This window comes from Cucurbita pepo, chromosome 6 (genome assembly GCF_057944985.1).
Source record: "Cucurbita pepo subsp. pepo isolate OVF chromosome 6, ASM5794498v1, whole genome shotgun sequence".
Classification (NCBI taxonomy): Eukaryota; Viridiplantae; Streptophyta; class Magnoliopsida; order Cucurbitales; family Cucurbitaceae; genus Cucurbita; species Cucurbita pepo.
Genome location: NC_141803.1, coordinates 5,666,188 through 5,684,668, shown reverse-complemented (window position 1 = coordinate 5,684,668; position 18,481 = coordinate 5,666,188). Strand labels below are relative to the sequence as shown.

At 34.2% G+C, this 18,481-nt stretch overlaps 2 protein-coding genes across 2 annotated transcripts; both read right to left on the bottom strand.

Moving 5' to 3' along the window:
• Positions 1-287: 287 nt before the first annotated feature.
• Positions 288-9,692, bottom strand: LOC111796586 (transcriptional corepressor SEUSS). Its single transcript, XM_023679275.2, has 10 exons — positions 9,305-9,692; positions 7,422-8,824; positions 7,212-7,331; positions 6,564-6,612; positions 6,176-6,390; positions 6,010-6,078; positions 4,853-4,950; positions 3,750-3,843; positions 2,348-2,417; positions 288-1,420 (listed from the first exon to the last, which is right to left on the bottom strand). The coding sequence occupies exons 2-10, from the start codon at positions 8,484-8,486 to the stop codon at positions 474-476; spliced, it is 2,727 nt and encodes a 908-aa protein (XP_023535043.2). The 5' UTR covers positions 8,487-8,824; positions 9,305-9,692; the 3' UTR covers positions 288-473.
• Positions 9,693-16,355: 6,663 nt separating this feature from the next.
• LOC111797043 (uncharacterized) lies at positions 16,356-17,616 on the bottom strand. The gene has a single exon (XM_023679914.2). It carries the CDS (start codon positions 17,519-17,521, stop codon positions 16,505-16,507), a length of 1,017 nt encoding a protein of 338 aa, XP_023535682.1. The 5' UTR covers positions 17,522-17,616; the 3' UTR covers positions 16,356-16,504.
• Positions 17,617-18,481: the final 865 nt, after the last annotated feature.

Below are 18,481 nucleotides of genomic sequence, written 5' to 3'. Positions count from 1 at the left end.
GCCTTTTCGTACGCTAGAAATGGCTCTTCATCACCACTTATGACTCGAAATTTAGAAACTTTGAACTGAATTATAAATGGAGGCAGCCTGTTAGAGTTCTATGACACGAAACAAAATCTCCATTCAAGTAAAAAGAGGAATTTGGCGCTGTAAACTTTTACGTATTCCAAAATTACTCTTTTAAGCCCAAGAAAAAGGTAAAAAAAAAAAAAAAAAAAAAAAATCACATAAAGGGTAAATAAATCTAAAATGCGAAGGGAAAACTCAAAAAGGGGGAGAAAAAAGGGTAAAAAAATCACAAGTTGTACATAAGAAATCAAAGAAACTCACTCGACCCAATCAGCAACACCGCCAGCAGCCGCCACCACATTTTAACCTTTATATTTATAAATAACAAATCAGTTCAGAACATGAGCCATACCCTGTTTTCATTAGGCCATTCTGCATATCCTCTAAGCTGCACACAAGAAGCTTCAATAATCGAATTGAAGATTATTAAATCCATTCACAGCTCCAAGTCCATTAAGAAGCTGGTCACCCAAATCTTGATGATTTATGCTCTGTTCTCGAGCCAATGACGCCATCCCGATTCTCCCGTTCGAAATAGAGTTGTTTCCCATTGCAGACTTCATTCCGTTGACCATAGAAGCCTGAGCGAGTCCTGCGCCCATTGAGCCATATCCTGTGCTCCTCATACCAGCAACCCCATTGGCAGTTCCACTTCCAATGAGACCGTTTCGTCCATTGAGACTCATAATGTTGTTTCCTGGCAACATCCCGTTAACGGTTTTCACATCATCTCCTAGAGAGGAAACGCCAGTCATTGTGTTCATCCCGTTTAGATGGTTCGACATCATGTATTCCTGAATGATCTTTTGTACAGAGCTTTGGGAATCATTTTGATCGGCTTCAGAAGAGTGTGTTGGCTGCTGCTGTTGCAAGGGAACATTTGCTGGAGAATTAGTGGCACTCATGTGATTAGTAGCGGTTGCAGTGCCAATTGATGACTGTGGGTGATTGTTTGGTGAGGACAATGTAGGCGATTGGAATGAGGAGTTTGCTTGTGCCTGAGCAACCGTGGAGGAACCCGGGGACGGTATTTGCGCAGAATTCCCAGCGTAAGGGCTGCCAGCGCTATTCATAGAGGTCTGCTGTCTGGAGTTCATGGAATTCTGGTGGAGTAACCCAACAATTGCACTAGCAGGAGATGATGTTGATGTCGGATTAGCCGAGTTATTTGCACTTGGAACGCCATTGTTAGCAGCAAGCTGCATAGCAGCAGCCTGGACCGAGCTTTGGTCACCGTTTGCGTTTTGATCAATTGTTTGCTGAGTCTGAGGTAATTGTTGCTCGGTGTTCTGAGCTTGGCTGTGGAAGCGTGGTGAAGCATTCGTCTTCCGTGGAAACTTAGCCAAACTCTCTGCAAACAGTCGCAAGAACAAAGAAGGCATTTAGACTGAAGAAGCACTTTAAAAGTGAATCAAGTTTATGCGGTGAAACAAATAGACAATAATGTCGACTTTTTTCTTCTCAGACACTATCCAAGAATTGAAAATAATTCATCTTCCAAATCTTGTATGTGCAAGCATATGAATGATTGACGTCCTAATGTTGCTACCTGAGCTGAGGTCTCAAATTTCTTCCCATTTAATACTCAGCAATATATATGAGGAGAGATTTGAATACCCGACCTCTAGGTTGAGAGTACATACTTATTCATATATTTGATTAAATTATAAATAAATAAAACACTTACGTTGGAGTAGAAATCCTATAAAATCTCGAATGAAAGTTGGAACCTAGATCGATTTGGTGGTGACCTACAACAAGTGATGATCTAAATTTTCGCTCTAGGTTACCAACACACAGTACCATAGCCCAACTTTAATCTAAAGGTAGTTTTGAAATGTTTATGAAAGGTGAAGGGTAATATTGCATCTTTCATTAGGGGTATGCTTTTTTAAACAAATAGCAGATATTACTGTGGCTATATTTTCATCATTATGTTGTTACCAACTTGGGACTTTAAATACACTGGTGTGTTTGGGAACAGAAAACATGGAGGTGAACTCAGGTATAATTGGAGTTGTTTCCTTCATGAAAAACAAGACATCTAACCAAAGCCGAGGAGATGATCATGGAAGCATGGATATCGACACGGTAAGGAGACAATTATTCTTTTCTAAAGACACCAATTTTCCAAGAACATCTACAGAAGCAAATCTGGAATCCCTGTCAAAGGATTTTCTACTGTGCATATAAACCAACTATAAATGAAGCATCCAGCACAGATACATTTAACAAAAGGAAGCATGACAAACACAATATTAATGAAGGTTAAGCTTACCAATTGGCCCAGTCATAGTTTCTTGGCTGTAATCTATCAAGTCCTTCATACTGTTGACGACTTCCGATATCTACATTGTACCGAAAAGATAGCTATCAGAAAACTTGGGCTAATAACAGTTTTTTTTTTTTTTCATTTTGTCTTCAAAATAATAATCATAACAAGTTTGTTTTTGTTTTTGTTTTTTTTTTTAAACATAATTTAGAATATTACATTTTGATTCTAAACTTGAGATTGGAATTTAGTACAATTTCAATAATTTTTTTTTCTTTTGTCCAGACTAAAGATTATGAGGCTAACAACAATATAGTGTTGGGAAAAAATGATTTTTAGTTCCAAAAAGTAATGAATAATTGAGAGTCAGCCCGGAAAATAATAGTAATAATAAATGAAAAGACTTGATATGGTCACTAAACAAAATACACATCATTAAAGAAAAAAAGAAAAAAAAAAAAAAAAGCCAAAGTCAAGACTTGGAAAACAAACCAATAATTAGGTAGGCACTAATTTCTTCTAATTTTTTAAAATTAGATAAAAAAAAAAAAAAACTGGAATGAAACCAATGTTACAGAAGAAACTTGCAGTTTTAAATCAAAAAAGAAAACAAAAAAAAATGAAATAGTTACACCCCAGAAGGGCGAATAAAGCAGACAACATCATTCTAAGTGGCATTTCTTTGATAATTTACTTTTCCATATGTGAGAGAACCACTTTTAACAATATAAACACAAAGCTGTCACTCTTGGTACATATACCCATCCATACTTGGTAAGATATCAAATGGAAGACCTGTTAACAACCTCCAGGCACATTTCACTTGAAACAACAATTTGGATTTTGCAATGGTTCATTGCCAAGTGTTACTATAAACCAGAAAGGGGAAATGCATGAAGCTATACTGAGTATAAATTTTGAACAAGTTAAGCAATGAGTAATATTCACCTTGGGCTAAGAAAACAACTACTAAGGTTTTGACTAACCAGACCAATCTAACACATTGCAACCTATAACCCAAACACTGCATGCAGAAAAACTGAAGATTTCAAATCAAAGAAAGAACATGGAAGCGTGGATGAAAATATCACCAATATTGACCAAAGTATCACCGATTCTTCCCAAAACATTACTTTATTATCTATTTCTATATTAATGTATATATTAATAACATGTATATGTTTAAAATGATTGCTTAGGACTTGAATTCCTGAATGTTCTATTAAGAAATTCGCAAATCTCAACAAATTTCCATGATATCTATAATTTTTTCCAAAATATCCATTGATCTAAATACTGTCAATATATCTATAAATTGAAGTTAATGATATTGATATCAACATCAATATTTTCATCTTTATATGGAAGTAATCCTAGCATGTAACCATAAGCCGATGTACAACATTACCTGAAGGCACCGGACATATCTCTTCGTATATCCCAAGTCATTTACTAATGGCACTTCCAAGGCCTTGGCCAATTGTCTAGCTGAGCCCACAAACCTGAAAAAGTTTTCATTAAAATTATAACTCTTACTATTTGTAGGATAAAAGCTCAAAAGATTGTGAATGTCATCTAAAAAATAGAAAATAAAAAAGGACGCAAACTTTTGATGGAATTATTGAAAAGTTGCCATTACAATAAGTTCCGAAGTAGAGAGTTTTACCGATGTACCCATTCTAAAATTAGTCAAAATGAGAACTATACCCTCCCCAGAATGTATGATCCCCACCACATTAACAAAATTCTAAATCATTCCACCAAGTTGACAAAAAAAAAAAAAAAAAAAAAAAAAAAGCACCAATCTAAGTAAAATGTAGAAGGTGTAATGACAGAATTCTTTTCCTATTGAGCATCATTCAACTGCACGGAATCTAACTTTTTCAACCATTTCCCAATTTCTTTATTTCTTTTATTTTCTGATTTTCCCCAAATAACTCTAAATAACTTTCGCCAAACAATACCATAAGACTTGTAACAGAATGGTTGCCTTAATTTCACTTCCATTACTCTACTGCTATTGTCAATTTTTAACACAAGTCAAGGAGATTACAGGAAAGCTCCACAGTATTAATAAATCTGATTGTGACATACATACACAACAATTAAACAGCAACTTCTCTGAATAAACACAAATTATTGATACGCTAGAAACTCAATACCTAATTTCAATGATGTCTGTATGACACATATTCCTAATCAGTAAACATCACTAACATAGTTTACTGTACCACAAAATGCGAGGGCAATCAAATAATCAAACTATAAAAACAAAAAGCAAACATTGGGCACAATTAACAGCATGGTAACTGAAAGTTAAAATGATTCCAGAGGATCAAAAATGACTTTAACCCTAACTGCTGCCAGATATAAGTGCATCATTTTACCATCAGTAGACTATAGTGCATCATATGTACAAAGAAAACATAACAAGCCAGTCAAAAGTACAAATATGAAGATGAAAAATAGGACACTCCATGATGAATTTATTTTTGAAAAAGTAGGCATTACATGTTGCAGTTATTTTGCAACTCTGAAGTAGACAAGTTAGATGACGCATTTTGAATTGCAGTCTGATACTTCTGAGCAGCTGCCCCCAGCTGACTAACCTGCACATCACAATCAAGTGTCAGCAAATCAAACAACCAACAATAGCAACAATGACATATTAATCTTCTATTTATACACAGTAAAATTTTCACAATAGTCCAAGAAGGTTTTTGACATCCTATGAAATGCAATAATAGAGACATGAAACAGATAAGCTGGGAGTATATAGTTGGTACTGTACAAAGACATGCACAGAAGTCAATCTAACAAAATATGTAAATATCACAAAGCTTATTAAAGAGTTTGTATTGACCTTCTCATTTTATCAATTAAAAGTAATTCCTTTTTAATTCTGTCCATATAGTAACCACCATGCAAACCAGACAACCAGGAATCTTATTTTCAAACCATCATCACTCGACATTACATCAAGAAAAAGGAGGATTAAGGTGATCAATAGCTCTAAGGAATGTTAGTATAAATTAGAGAATTAAAAGAAGCATTTATTCTTTAATTATCAGTGGGTTTTTACTGAAAGAGGGCAATATTTAGAACTTCTTTGAAACTGAGTGTATCAGTAATTTGTGGGAATGCCTAAGCAGTACCACATTTACATAAGCCATATCCTTTAAAGTAGATGGTTTCCTTCTTCACTCTACGCTTTAATCCAAAATTGAGGATCCTCCGGTCTAACCGACTTAGATGTATGTTGGAAGATGTTGGAAAAGGAAATAGGAGGATTTACAAATCAATTTGCACACAGGAGATTTAGGGCTGGGTTCAATTTATTTGCAAGCTATCTCTCTACAAGAATTGTGTAATTTTCCCTTTCTCATTGATCAATAGAATAGCCTTTGGCAAACCAATTAGTCTTCCTCTTTTCAGGTTAGAGAAGTTGTTTCCCTTTGTAATATTGTTCAATAACATAAGTGTTTCTTAACGAACATGAGTTGGTACATAAATACATACGTGAATAAAATTGGGTAAAGGAATTGTGAAAGAGATAAAAATGAACCCGTATATAGTAATCAATTAGCAGATGTGATTCGAAGCCATTTCTGGTGGAAACAGGTTGAAGAATTTTTAAAACCTTATACTAATCTGTTCTTCATCAATACCTGCGGTATAAGTAACCTTCGAGGAATAAGCTCTTCATGACGTCGAGCACAAAATTCCCAAGAGCATATCTGATAAAAGAAAAGGTAGGAAGGTAAGATACATAACATACTGCCTAAGAAGAGAAGGAATTGTGGAAAAGAAAAGTAAGAAACTTCCGAATTTGACCTTCAAGTCTGGAGAAAAAACTATTCGAAGTTGGCCATCGCGAACAACACGAAGTTGCTCAAAAATACTTTCTTGTATTGCTTTTGCGTAATCTAGGACAATTTGTCCAGATGCATTATGATATTCACGGGGCATATCAACATATAGAAGCTCTTCAAGAGTTCCACTCTCATACTTGATCTTGAACAGCCTTGGGAGAACTTCAAAAGTCGCTTCTGAAATGTTGAGAGAACTTAGATACAGTTCGTTAACGAAAAATACATGAACCAAAAGAAAAAGAAGTAATATGTTGAGAGGAAATGAACATGGAACCAACTAGACTAGTAGCCAAGTGCACAAGTATAAAATCCACAGAAAGCAATTTGGACAAATAAAAATTATGACATACCAAAACCTCGACCAGGCTTGCGGTTGCATATTTCACAATGCCAAACATCCTGCAAAATGCACCACAAGGATTATTTCTTTTACTTACATTTATGCTATACATTTTTAAGCAAATTAAAAGAACTCCGTGAATCTTCACCAGGACATTAGATTATTGAAGGAATAATAACAAAAATCCAAAATTCACTAGAAGTAACGATCAGTATAGTGAGGTTTTCTCTCTCTCTCTCTCTCTCTCTCTCTCTCTCCCTTTCTCTCTCTATGTCTAAACATTTGGGCCATCCCCTACCCCAACCTTCATTGCATCCCAAACAATTGCAATCAAGGAGAATTTTAAAATGTAGCGGGAGTAGGGCTTTAGTCCAATTTTAAATTTGTGCCGTAGTAGTTGCAATCTCATCCACTCTTAATGTCAGTGCCTTAAGCCCCTCATTCCTCCCTCCCTCTCCTGCATTGCAATTCATTCCAAACAATTGCAATCATGGAAAATTTTTAAATCCAGGAGGGTGGGGCTTAGCATAAAGTTTCAAATCTGCCTCTAGTAGCCCCAAGATGAAGACCGCCCCCACCCCCCCCCCCCCCCCCACACCCACCCACCCCACCACAAGTTCAAGAGAAGCCAACGTTACAGGGTTTTCTTGCAGCAAACCTGCGGAAATACACCAGTTGTTTGGCGACCATTTCCATACATGGAAACGCACCATTTCTTTTTGGCATGGGGAGCGAAGAAATCTGCAACAAATTCCCTCCAGAACTCAATATTGTTGTCCTACAAAACAAACGTGATTACACAGATTATATGGCTTATATTCTAGGTTGTACTGCTACCAAATGAAACAACTGAGTGACATAATCTTACTTCAGGCCTCTTCTGTTGTGAGCACATATAATTTGTTAAACGTCGGGCACACATGCCAGGTTCATAAACTGGTTTTACAGGGGATCTCAAGGGCAAATTTTGTTGTTGAAATTGTTGAGGCAAATGCGGTCTTTGCTGAGGTATAGCCTTCAGGAGTTGCTGTTGGTGTTGAAATTGCAAGAGTCTTTGGTGTTGCAAAAGACTAATCTGCGCAGCAGTAGCAGCCTGAGAGGACTGCCTAGACATACTGAGTAACTGCTGTTGTTGCTGTTGTTGTTGATGTTGATGTTGCTGCTGTAGAAACAATGACTGATCAGATTGTTGAGGTTCCAATTTCACAGGACCCAAGTTTCTCATTGATTGAAGTTGTTGCGGTTCCAGTTTCACAGGGCCAAGATTCCTCATCGACTGCAACTGCTGCTGCTGCTGTAGTTGCTGCCCTTGAAGATCATTATTATTCATTTGAGGCTCTAACTTGACAGGTCCAACACCGCATAAGCTTCCCCGAATAGGTTGGAATTGATGTTGTTGCTGCTGTGAGTGCTGTGTGTTATTAGAGGAAGCGAACTGTTGCATTGAGTGCTGACCATGTTGGAAGTTCTGGGGTTCAATTTGCTGTGGCTGCTGTTGATTGGGTATTATTTGGCTGCTAGGATGGTTTGAAAACTGTTGCCCTGAAACTTGACTAGATGAACCAGGGTTTGGTGTATTTGATGCCACCAATGACGACGGGGTATTGTTGAAGTTCATACCATTGCCAACAAGTGAAAATGGATCTGACTCGGTAGCAGGGTCCATACCTACTCGTTGGCTGTTTCCAAGGCCTGAGGACCCAGAATTTGGAACTCCATTCCCAAATGACTGATTAAGGAGAGAAGACATACTGGGTGTATTACCAAGCATATTCATACTGCTAAACTGAGTCCGTGGGGATACAAGAGAAGGAAAAGCTGACTGAGAAGGCAGCCCCCCTTGTGCTCCCATCATTCCAGAATTTGATCTCAAAAGCGATGGTGGAACAGACTGCGCACCACCAACGGGAGTAGATGGCCCCGAAGGTACCATCTTCTTCAAAAATCTATACACACTACTGAAGAAGGGGGATTAGGAAAACTATCTAAAGTAACATTAACTGACTAATACACAAGAAATCGTTCAAGGCACATAAGAGGGCTCAATCCAAAGAGCATTTGTCCCCAACAATCCTGGTTGCAAACTTCATAGTCGTTATGATGAACGAATAGAAACGGAAAAGTTTTGAGCCTCAGCTCATGGTGCGAATTTTTACTGAATAATAGCCGAAGACCAAACGATGCTGAAACGATGGAACAAGCCCTGTTTTTTAACATTCTACAGCCAGACAATCTTCACTAGAGTAATCCTTGAAGGGCTTTCGCATGAATCTGTATATAATACAATGAATTTTAGGCAACATTCACCTCATCTTCATAAACGAAAACGCTAAAACTTCATCAAAGAAATCTCATATACAACTCAAAATGTACATTGAAGTCATCACAATTAAAGGAAAAAAAAGAACTAAAACATCAGACAAACACAAATCCTCAAGATTAAAAAACGACAAACAATTGGAAAAAGATTGTACCGATAACAACTATCTTCGAAACTCCAAACTAAAATTCATCCCGAACTAAGATAACAAAAAAAAATTGAAAATCATCAAGAGTACAACAAACACCTGATGATTATAAACGAAATAATAATAAATACAAAAAAAAAAAAAAAAAAAAAAAAAAAAAAAAACATAGAGAAAATAGTAAACGATCCGAAGACTGAAATAGTGAGATAAACAAAACCACATCAAGTTAAGCGAAGCAAATTCCAAGAAGAAAAACAAAATGAAGTAGCCAAAAAAAACTCACCGGCAAGCAAGTAATACTCGAACAGAGAAAAGTTCCAATTCCAAAAGCCCTGACGAGATTGAATGGAAGATTTCAACAAAAAAACCGATCAGAAGATTTGAAGAAACACAAAACTGAAGTAGAGACGAAATTTGAGTTGAATTATTCCAAAGCTATCTCCGTCTTTCACACTTTTCTTCAGAAACCGGAATCGAGTACAGAAACTGCAACTCCTTGTCTAGGGTTCCACAGAGTGAAGTTGCGGTGGAGTGATATTTTCTCTCTCATTAACCAAAATTGTGCAAAAATCCAGTTCTTCGCCGTCTGGCGTATAGATATAGAGAGAGGGAAGAGGGTTTAGAGAGAGAAAGCTGATGGGTGTCCTTGTGGACGTCAAACTTCTATTAGATCTGATTGAATTTTCTTCATTCCTTCTCTCTCTTATTCTATGCGACAAACCAAGTCAAACGCCATTCTTCTTTCATTAAAAACATTTTTGCTCATACATACATACATACATACATACATACATCCATACATCCATGCCCATACATATTATCATCATTATCATACATCCGTCATCTTAAATATTAATTCTTTTTAAATTCCGAGAAATTATAAGTTTTGTCGACGTCTATCAACTCCTAATTTTTGTAACTATCGTTAATAATAATAATAATTATTATTATTATTATTATTATTATTATTATTATTAAAAATATTAAAAATTAGAATTAGAGATTAAATTGTAATTTTATTCGTAATAAAATCTTATAGGAATATTTGGAGGTAAATGAGACAGTAGTAATATTGAGATTTATATTCTAAAATCTTATAATTAATTATTTAATTTTGAAAGATAATTTTAATTATATTATATGAAATTATTAATATAATCTTGAATAGTATATGGCTAAGCAACAGGAAAATTATGTTCAAATTTTATGTTGATAACACTATCGATACGGTCTATTATAAACGAATTGATCTAAATCGTTCTGGAGATACATGTAAGTGAGGTATATGTACAATGAGTCTGTATAACATTGTACTCTAAAATATTTTATCTATATGAATTTGTTAATTAAAAAAATTTATATTTCACATGATGATCATATGCAACTCGATCTTAATTTAAGTAAATTATGAACTACGTTCGTACTTTGATTAGGGTAAGTAAATTAGTAGTTTAACGATGGTAGGACTGAACATGGGCCCACTCTCTCATTAGCCTAGACCAGACTCGTTTGGGATTAGATCATAAATAAATTGTTCTCATCAGAAAATCGTGGTTACGAATGTGACCTAATTGTAATTATGAATAACTCGTGAATGATTGACTTGTTTATAATGATTATATCAATCGATCGAACTTGTTTTATAGTATAAAAATGTAACTTTAGGTTTATAGTAGAGTGACCGTAGTTAATTAATGTGATTAACTAAAATGTTTAATTAATTAACTTTGATCATCTTATAATAGGACGTTAACTATTTGAGTGGACTTAAACCTACCGATTATAAGTTACAATAATATAAAATTAATTATTTGAACTTTTTAATTAATTAATTTTCATTCATTAACTATAAGTCACTCCAATATAAATATAGAGTTGCAAGTCCCTCCCGTGTATAGTTTACTCATGCATGGTAGGACAAGTTATCTACTTTGATATGAGCATTATAACCGGATTGATCATGAGAGAGCGATAAGATGTAATTATTGAAGTAAACCAAACCGAACAGATGGGGCCTCAAGGTTCAAATCAACCTCTACTACTCTGTCGTATAGAAAGAAGTGAATTCTATTCAATAAAATTATATTTCTAGCTTGGCTAAGTCCCGGAGGTATATTGAATCGGTCAGTCATTCTCTCATTTAAAGAACAAGTTCTATAGACAACCGTTCATAACTTACTTATGATTAAGATGGAGTCGTACACAATCATCTTATAAATATTAATCTTCTCAATCCCAATTACGTGTATTCGGTTAAGCAAGTCCGACCTCCAAATGGATTTATAAGAGAGATAAAATTTTGTAGTCTAATTTTATGAAGACTAAGTTTATAAGATATCTTCACTCACCCACGATCCATTTCAATCAAAATATTTGTAACAATTACTTTGTATAATTGTGTTACACCTAATTTCATTCCTATACTACAGACTCTTTAGGTTATCACTCACGTCAACCATATTACATTAATAACTTTTGAAAATAAAATAATCAAATTTATTATTAAGAGTAAAATAAAATAATCAAATTTATTATTAAGAGTAAAATAAATAATTACGACGGCAATTATGAGAAGCTCTATTATTATAAATGAATTCGGGCACGAATAACCGAAGTCATCACCGAATTCAAATAACAAACCGTTCATCTTTCAAAACTGCAATATAATAATAAAGAAAACAAGTGTGAGTCGTAATGAAATAGACGGAATCAACTGACAATACTGTAAAAGTAAAAACGCATTGCAACCTTGTGAGTTGTTTGATTTTGGATGTGATGCCTCCAAAGCCTCGATGGAGCCGTACAACATATTTGTTTTGAATCCTTAAAGTTGTAGGGCTCCTCAAAAAAGAAACGCACACGTAGAGGTTGATGGGTCCACGAAGAGAGACTAAATTGCCTAGATGTGCACGGATTTGAAGCCGAATGTCAAATACATCAAAGCTTACCACAAATTACGACATTTCACACGTACGTTATAACAAATTAGATCGAGCCTTTCCGAATGTTTTGAAGCTTCGAAAGTTCGATACTTCCACGAGAATTAAGGATCGTGTTTGACTATTTCTTTGACTATTATCGACTAATAACTTCAGTTACTATAACAAGAAGTTAGTTTCAATCCTAGGTAGGTTGGTTCTTAGACATAAAAGGCAACGAAGATATTTTTATTATGATGTGTTGTATTAGTATTTTTTCGAAGAGAATCAGAATCACAAGCAGTTATAGATCTTACATCCAAGACAACAAAACATTTTTTTATAAGCGAGTGTAAACCTATCTCTAACCACCAGTTTTAAAACCGTTAGAGGAAGCAAAAAAAAAGGACAATATCTTCTAGCCATGGGCTTAGAGATGTCTACAGAACAAGGCAAAGACGGTCGAGCCTTCTTCATTCTAGTCCTGACCTCCTATATCAATCATCATTTTCAACAAGTTTTCGAGGAAAATAGACGTACTTCCAAATTTTAAGGACTTCGGCTTAGAGATGTCCACAGAATAAGGCAAAGACGGTCGAGCCTTCTTCATTCTAGTCCCGACCTCCTATATCAATCATCATTTTCAACAAGTTTTCGAGGAAAATAGACGTACTTCCAAATTTTAAGGACTAAAAAGACTCTGTAATCAAGATGCAAAGTTGTAAAGTGACCGAGTTTATATTCGATTGCATATGTAGTTCACTCATATTATCTTCAGTCCTTTTAAGTCATTTTTTAATATTACCGTTTAAATTCAGAATAAAAATTTAAATCTACACCGACCCATTTAACCAATTGAGTTATACGCTTACGAAATTAAAAAAAAAAATTATCAATTAATAGAATATTTTGAAGTCAAAAGGCTATATTTAACACCATACATAAGTACCATTAATATAATAACACACAAATTAACTTTATTTTAATTTTTATATTTATTTCTTTATTAGGAAAGAAATCATATTTTGTTGGTAACAAACAAAATTTTCCACTCCCTCCTCTTCTGATTGGATAATAACAGCTAGATATTTATTTATTAATTTTTAATAATCTTTCCAAATTAATCAACATTATATTTTTACATAAAATATAATAAATTCCCTATTCTTTTATTTTAAAAACAGAGCCGTAATCCTCTGCTTTACACACCCCAAACTACAATACGTGTCATATTTTTAGTGGCTGAAACTTAGACCACACGATAGTTATCATGAACTCGGCTGTACTTAACCGGATCTTAAAATAATATTTTATTAAGATTAGAGAATCTTCTTTAGTCCAACTGTCCGCTTAGCTGACAATTTCCTCTTTAACGGACGTTATGCCCTTTTCCCCACAAAAATATAACGGCGCCTTCGAAGCACGTGACGCCATTCAAAAGCACGTGCCACTATGTATGTGTTGATGAGGCCATGTCCATGCATGGACATACATCGAATTAATTAATTAATTATTATTTTGGAATATATTGGGTTCATAATTAATGAAAAGAAAGGGGGAAATTACTCTTTTGCCCTCCCTTTCTTATTTTGTCTCCTAAAATTAAGAATTTTTAATTTAATATTTAAAGATTAAGGTTTTAAACGTGACATTTTATTCGAAGCTAAATAAATTATTAAATATATTTTAAAGAATTAGTTATTCAAGTATATTTATTAATTTAATTATTTATATTTATTATTATTATTATTATTATTATTATTATTATTATTATTATATTTATTATTATTATTATTATTATTATTATTATTATTATTATATTTATTATTATTATTATATTTATTATTATTATTATATTTATTATTATTATTATATTTATTATTATTATTATTATTATTATTATTATTATTATTATTATTATTATTATTATTATTATATTTATTTTTATTATTATTATTATTATTATTATTATTATTATTATTATTATTATTATTATTATTATTATTATTATTATTATTATTATTATTATTATTATTATTATTATTATTATTATTATTATTATTATTATTATTATTATTATTATTATTATTATTATTATTATTATTATTATTATTATTATTATTATTATTATTATTATTATTATTATTATTATTATTATTATTATTATTATTATTATTATTATTATTATTATTATTATTATTATTATTATTATTATTATTATTATTATTATTATTATTATTATTATTATTATTATTATTATTATTATTATTATTATTATTATTATTATTATTATTATTATTATTATTATTATTATTATTATTATTATTATTATTATTATTATTATTATTATTATTATTATTATTATTATTATTATTATTATTATTATTATTATTATTATTATTATTATTATTATTATTATTTTAAAACTTTATATTATATGATGTTAGAGGGGATTAAACAATATGAAAATTAATGTGAATTTTACAAAATTGAATAAAGCACATTGGTTGATTGGAAATAATTAAATAGGTCAAAATCAAAGTCAATTCAATTAAATTCGTAATGGGATTATACAAAGTCACGAGGCCATTGGAATATGATGAAAGTTTAAACCAAGATTTGGAGTGGTAAATGACCAAAATACCCCTAAGAGAATTCTAAGATGTTTTCAAAACCGTAAAGGACTCGAAATAATAAGGAAGTTTATATGAGACTCACACAGTTACTCGTGTGAGATCTGGAGGGATTATGACAACTTTGAGATATGAACCAAGGGAAAAAGTACATAACTACCCTCAAGACAGTTTATAAGAAATCAAGGTTCTTATGGTTACCATGTTACAAGATGTCTATGAAAGATTTATGCATGGGAAGAAATGATTATGACTTATATGGATTAGGGTGCACTTGTTAAGAATTTTCATTTGTTGTGCTTCAAGAATTAACGAACTTTTAGAACTAGAACTCGAGATATCTTAAAGACCTCTTGATGAGCAGTGGAACATGATCCTATGACGTAGACTATGTCACAGGGAACGCATGAAGTCCTGGACGTAGGAACTCATACTATGTTGTAAGGAACACATGAAGCCTTGGACATTGGTACGCATATTGTATTGTACGAAACGCAAGAAGCCTTGGACATTGGTACGCAGATTGTATTGCACAGAACGCAAGAAGCCTTGGATGCAAGTATTAAGCTATGTTGCGGGGAACACATGAAGCCTCGAGCATAGGTCAAGATTGAGTTATTCACTGAACATAGGACCCCACAAGTCTCTCGGGGGAGTGTCTACGGGATAAGAATTCAAAACTCCGAACCAATGAACAAGAGATAAACTTCAAGAAACAAAAAATTCTCTCAAGTACAGGAGGTTCTTCTTAAACTAGTTTGTAATAGTCTAAACAATTTCTAAAGGGAGCAACAGGATAAACCCTTAAGTGTCTATATAGTGACTGTTGCACAAAGCTCTGAAAGTATGAATTTTAGATGAACAAAAATGTTATTTTATGCAAAATATGGTATAGCTATTTAATATTATTTGGAGTCAAGTTTAAATTATTTTATACAAAATTAGTTGAGTCAATTCCCATAGAATTCTAATTTATGATTGTGGGACTCCGTAGGTAGAATTAAATTCGAGAGAACAATCTTAAGCTAACATCAAGGGGTCGTAGTAGCTTTGCCCTAGGACAATTAAGTAAGTGACTCTACTATCGGCGCAGGCGGAAGAATTGTTTATGTATGATGACACGTGCCCAATGACCATTTCACATGTCATGTGTTTGATATGATGTGTTATGCTATGATGATATGTTATGATGACATGAGATGTGTGACGATATGATACGTTATGATGATATGTATGTATGGGATGTCATGTTGCACTATGACATGAATATACTTAACAATGAAATGTATGACATGTATGACAATGATGAATTTTTTGATGCAGAACTCCTCAGTAATGTTATGAATGATGTAATGTATGAAAGCTTACAGCCGCATGAATGAGTTAAGATGAAAAGTACAGGGACCTCATGCATATAATACGTTCACATGCATCAGAATACTTTCCCTTTTATGATGAGTACAGACGCATACACTATGATGATGAGATGATCATCATGCTTGACATGATGCACGGCGGTCATTGTAGCTCCAGGCGTCCAGGGGGTGCGAGTCCGTCTGGTGGGTCCACGCTCGCATATGTTGGTTGTGTGTAGGTAAACACTACCCATCCAATTTGTCCGGACTGGAGGGCACCTAAGAGAGTGTGCATTCTCTGACCCCAACAGTGAAGTCAGGCATTAAGTATTTCTTAAAATACTCAAGCCATGTGCTAGTTTTATATTTTAGATAAAGGTAAGACACCACTGTACTGTCGGCAACATCAATTGAAGACCATGGAACACTTTTAAACAAGAAAACCGTATGAAAATTTTAAAAATAGAAACGACGAAAGTCGAGATAAAAAAAATGTTTACATCAACGAAAAAAAATCCCGTACAATTCAAAGACGACGATACAAATAAAAGAATAGAACTATATCGAGTTTACATACTTAAAGTTGAAATTTCTCGAGTTGAACATCTCTAGGCCTCAACGGCATATACTCTCCCAATAGATAGACCTCGAGGTGATCCGAGAGGGCCGACTTGTCGATATTTTCATGATGGTATGATTTGCATACGAAATATAATACCGTCTCCGTCACCAGCTTCAATAAAAAGCAAATAAAAAATAATAAAAAGCAAAAAATTCCCAAAATACCCTTGGTAAGCACACCCAACGACTCCGTTCGAACCACCAAATTCCCAAACACAAAACGCACCGTTCCGAGTGGGAAGCTTAGAATGAGGATTATAACAATTGAAATCCCTAATTTCCCTTTCACCAGACTGTAGCTTTTGCTCATCGCTTTGAATCCGTATGAATCTTCGAGAACGGAGACGACGTTCGAGAGCTGCCAGATCGCCGTCAGGTAGAAGGCGCCGGCGAGGTATATGATTTGGATGATGTAGAGAAGGATGATGACGCCGGCGCCGACTGAGCCGAAGATGAGGATGATGAGGAAGAAGAGGAAGGAGATGGCGAGGACGCTGGCGATTGAGTAGCCGATGAAGGAGATGAACACGCAGAGGAATGTGAGGAGGAGCCGTTTCCAGACCTTAGGAACGACGCTCATCACCGGCTTGTAGGTGACGTCGCGGCCGGTGTAGATCGACGCGACGGTGTAGACGACGGCGGAGGTGGAGAGAAGCGAGAGGACGATGAAGATAACCAGGTACGCGATTTGAAATAGAAAATAATATACCTTCTCTGATGAGACGATGTCGGAGAGTTTATCGAATGAGGCTGTACTGGTTTGCGTTTGGTCCAATACAAATTCGTCGAACATGATTTTTCGTAGGAATAGATCGGAGATCTCCATGTGAGCCAAGAACAAAAAGGAGAGGGGAAGAATCAGAGCTAGAGTGATTTGAGAGAAAATCCTTCTCCATGTGAAAATTAATTTGGCGGTTTCTCTGAAAATTCCATAGGTTCCGAGAAATTGCATCTCTTCTTGTTCGACATCCATGATTAGGTGATGAAGAAGATGGGAGAATTTGCAGAGGAACGAAGGATTTTTGGATGAGGGGAAGGATTAATAAGGAAAAATTGGTCTTCTGAATGCTTTTGAATTGCGTTTGAAAAGTCTTTGTTTGGAATGGACCAAAGAAAAACAAAAGCAAAACCAATTGGCTTTAACAATAAATAATATAAAAATAGTAAACTCTTTAACTATATTTTTAGAGAATTTCAATATAAATAGACATTTTGATTCCTCTTGTTCTTCGATTATTCCAAATGTTAATTATCTTATTTCTTGTTTGAAAAACAATCAATTCTAAATGCTTGAGAATGCTGGCAATTATTTTTGTTACTTGCAGGGATGTTTTACATGAGTAGTGTTCATAGATTGAATTTTAGGAGGGATTTCTAAGCCGAGACACTTTATAGATGATTTTAGCTAGATGATCGATTCATAGTTTACCAAAGTGTTGCTATGGGTTTAAATGTTCGGAAAAGTCATTTAAACTAACAATGATGACATCAAATAGCGAAAATGAAATAACACGAACTTGAAAGTAATGAAAATGCTTTGATGAGTTATATGTATCTTACGACTTATGACATTTATATTCGCCATGATGTTATACGTGTCCTTTTTCTCCATGGTGTTCGATAGCCCGTTAACGAGTGCTAGTTCGATGAGCCAGGTCGAGGGGGTATGCGAGTTCGCCTAGTAAGCCTATGTTTGCATGTGTGGGCCATGTGTAGAGAAATACTACACAACCAACCTTGTCTGCTTAAGGTCATGCCATGATGCATGTACTTGCATTTCTCGATCCCCAGGGTGGGATTACTTATTGAGTATTTCTTAAAATACTCACGACATGTGATACTCTTGTTGTTTTAGGTAAAAGTAAGACACCCATGTATGAACGATGGCGTCCCGATAAAAGCCTTGGAACTAATACCCAAGGTAGGCTGTCAC

Excerpts from the sequence above, each read along its gene's own strand:
- LOC111796586 (XM_023679275.2), bottom strand. The coding sequence starts at position 8,486 with ATGGTACCTTCGGGGCCATCTACTCCCGTTGGTGGTGCGCAGTCTGTT. Across the intron at positions 4,951-6,009 it reads GAAGGTTACTTATACCGCAG|GTTAGTCAGCTGGGGGCAGC; the intron begins GTATTGATGAAG and ends TGTGATGTGCAG. Across the intron at positions 1,421-2,347 it reads AACTATGACTGGGCCAATTG|AGAGTTTGGCTAAGTTTCCA; the intron begins GTAAGCTTAACC and ends GACTGTTTGCAG.
- LOC111797043 (XM_023679914.2), bottom strand. The coding sequence starts at position 17,521 with ATGGATGTCGAACAAGAAGAGATGCAATTTCTCGGAACCTATGGAATT.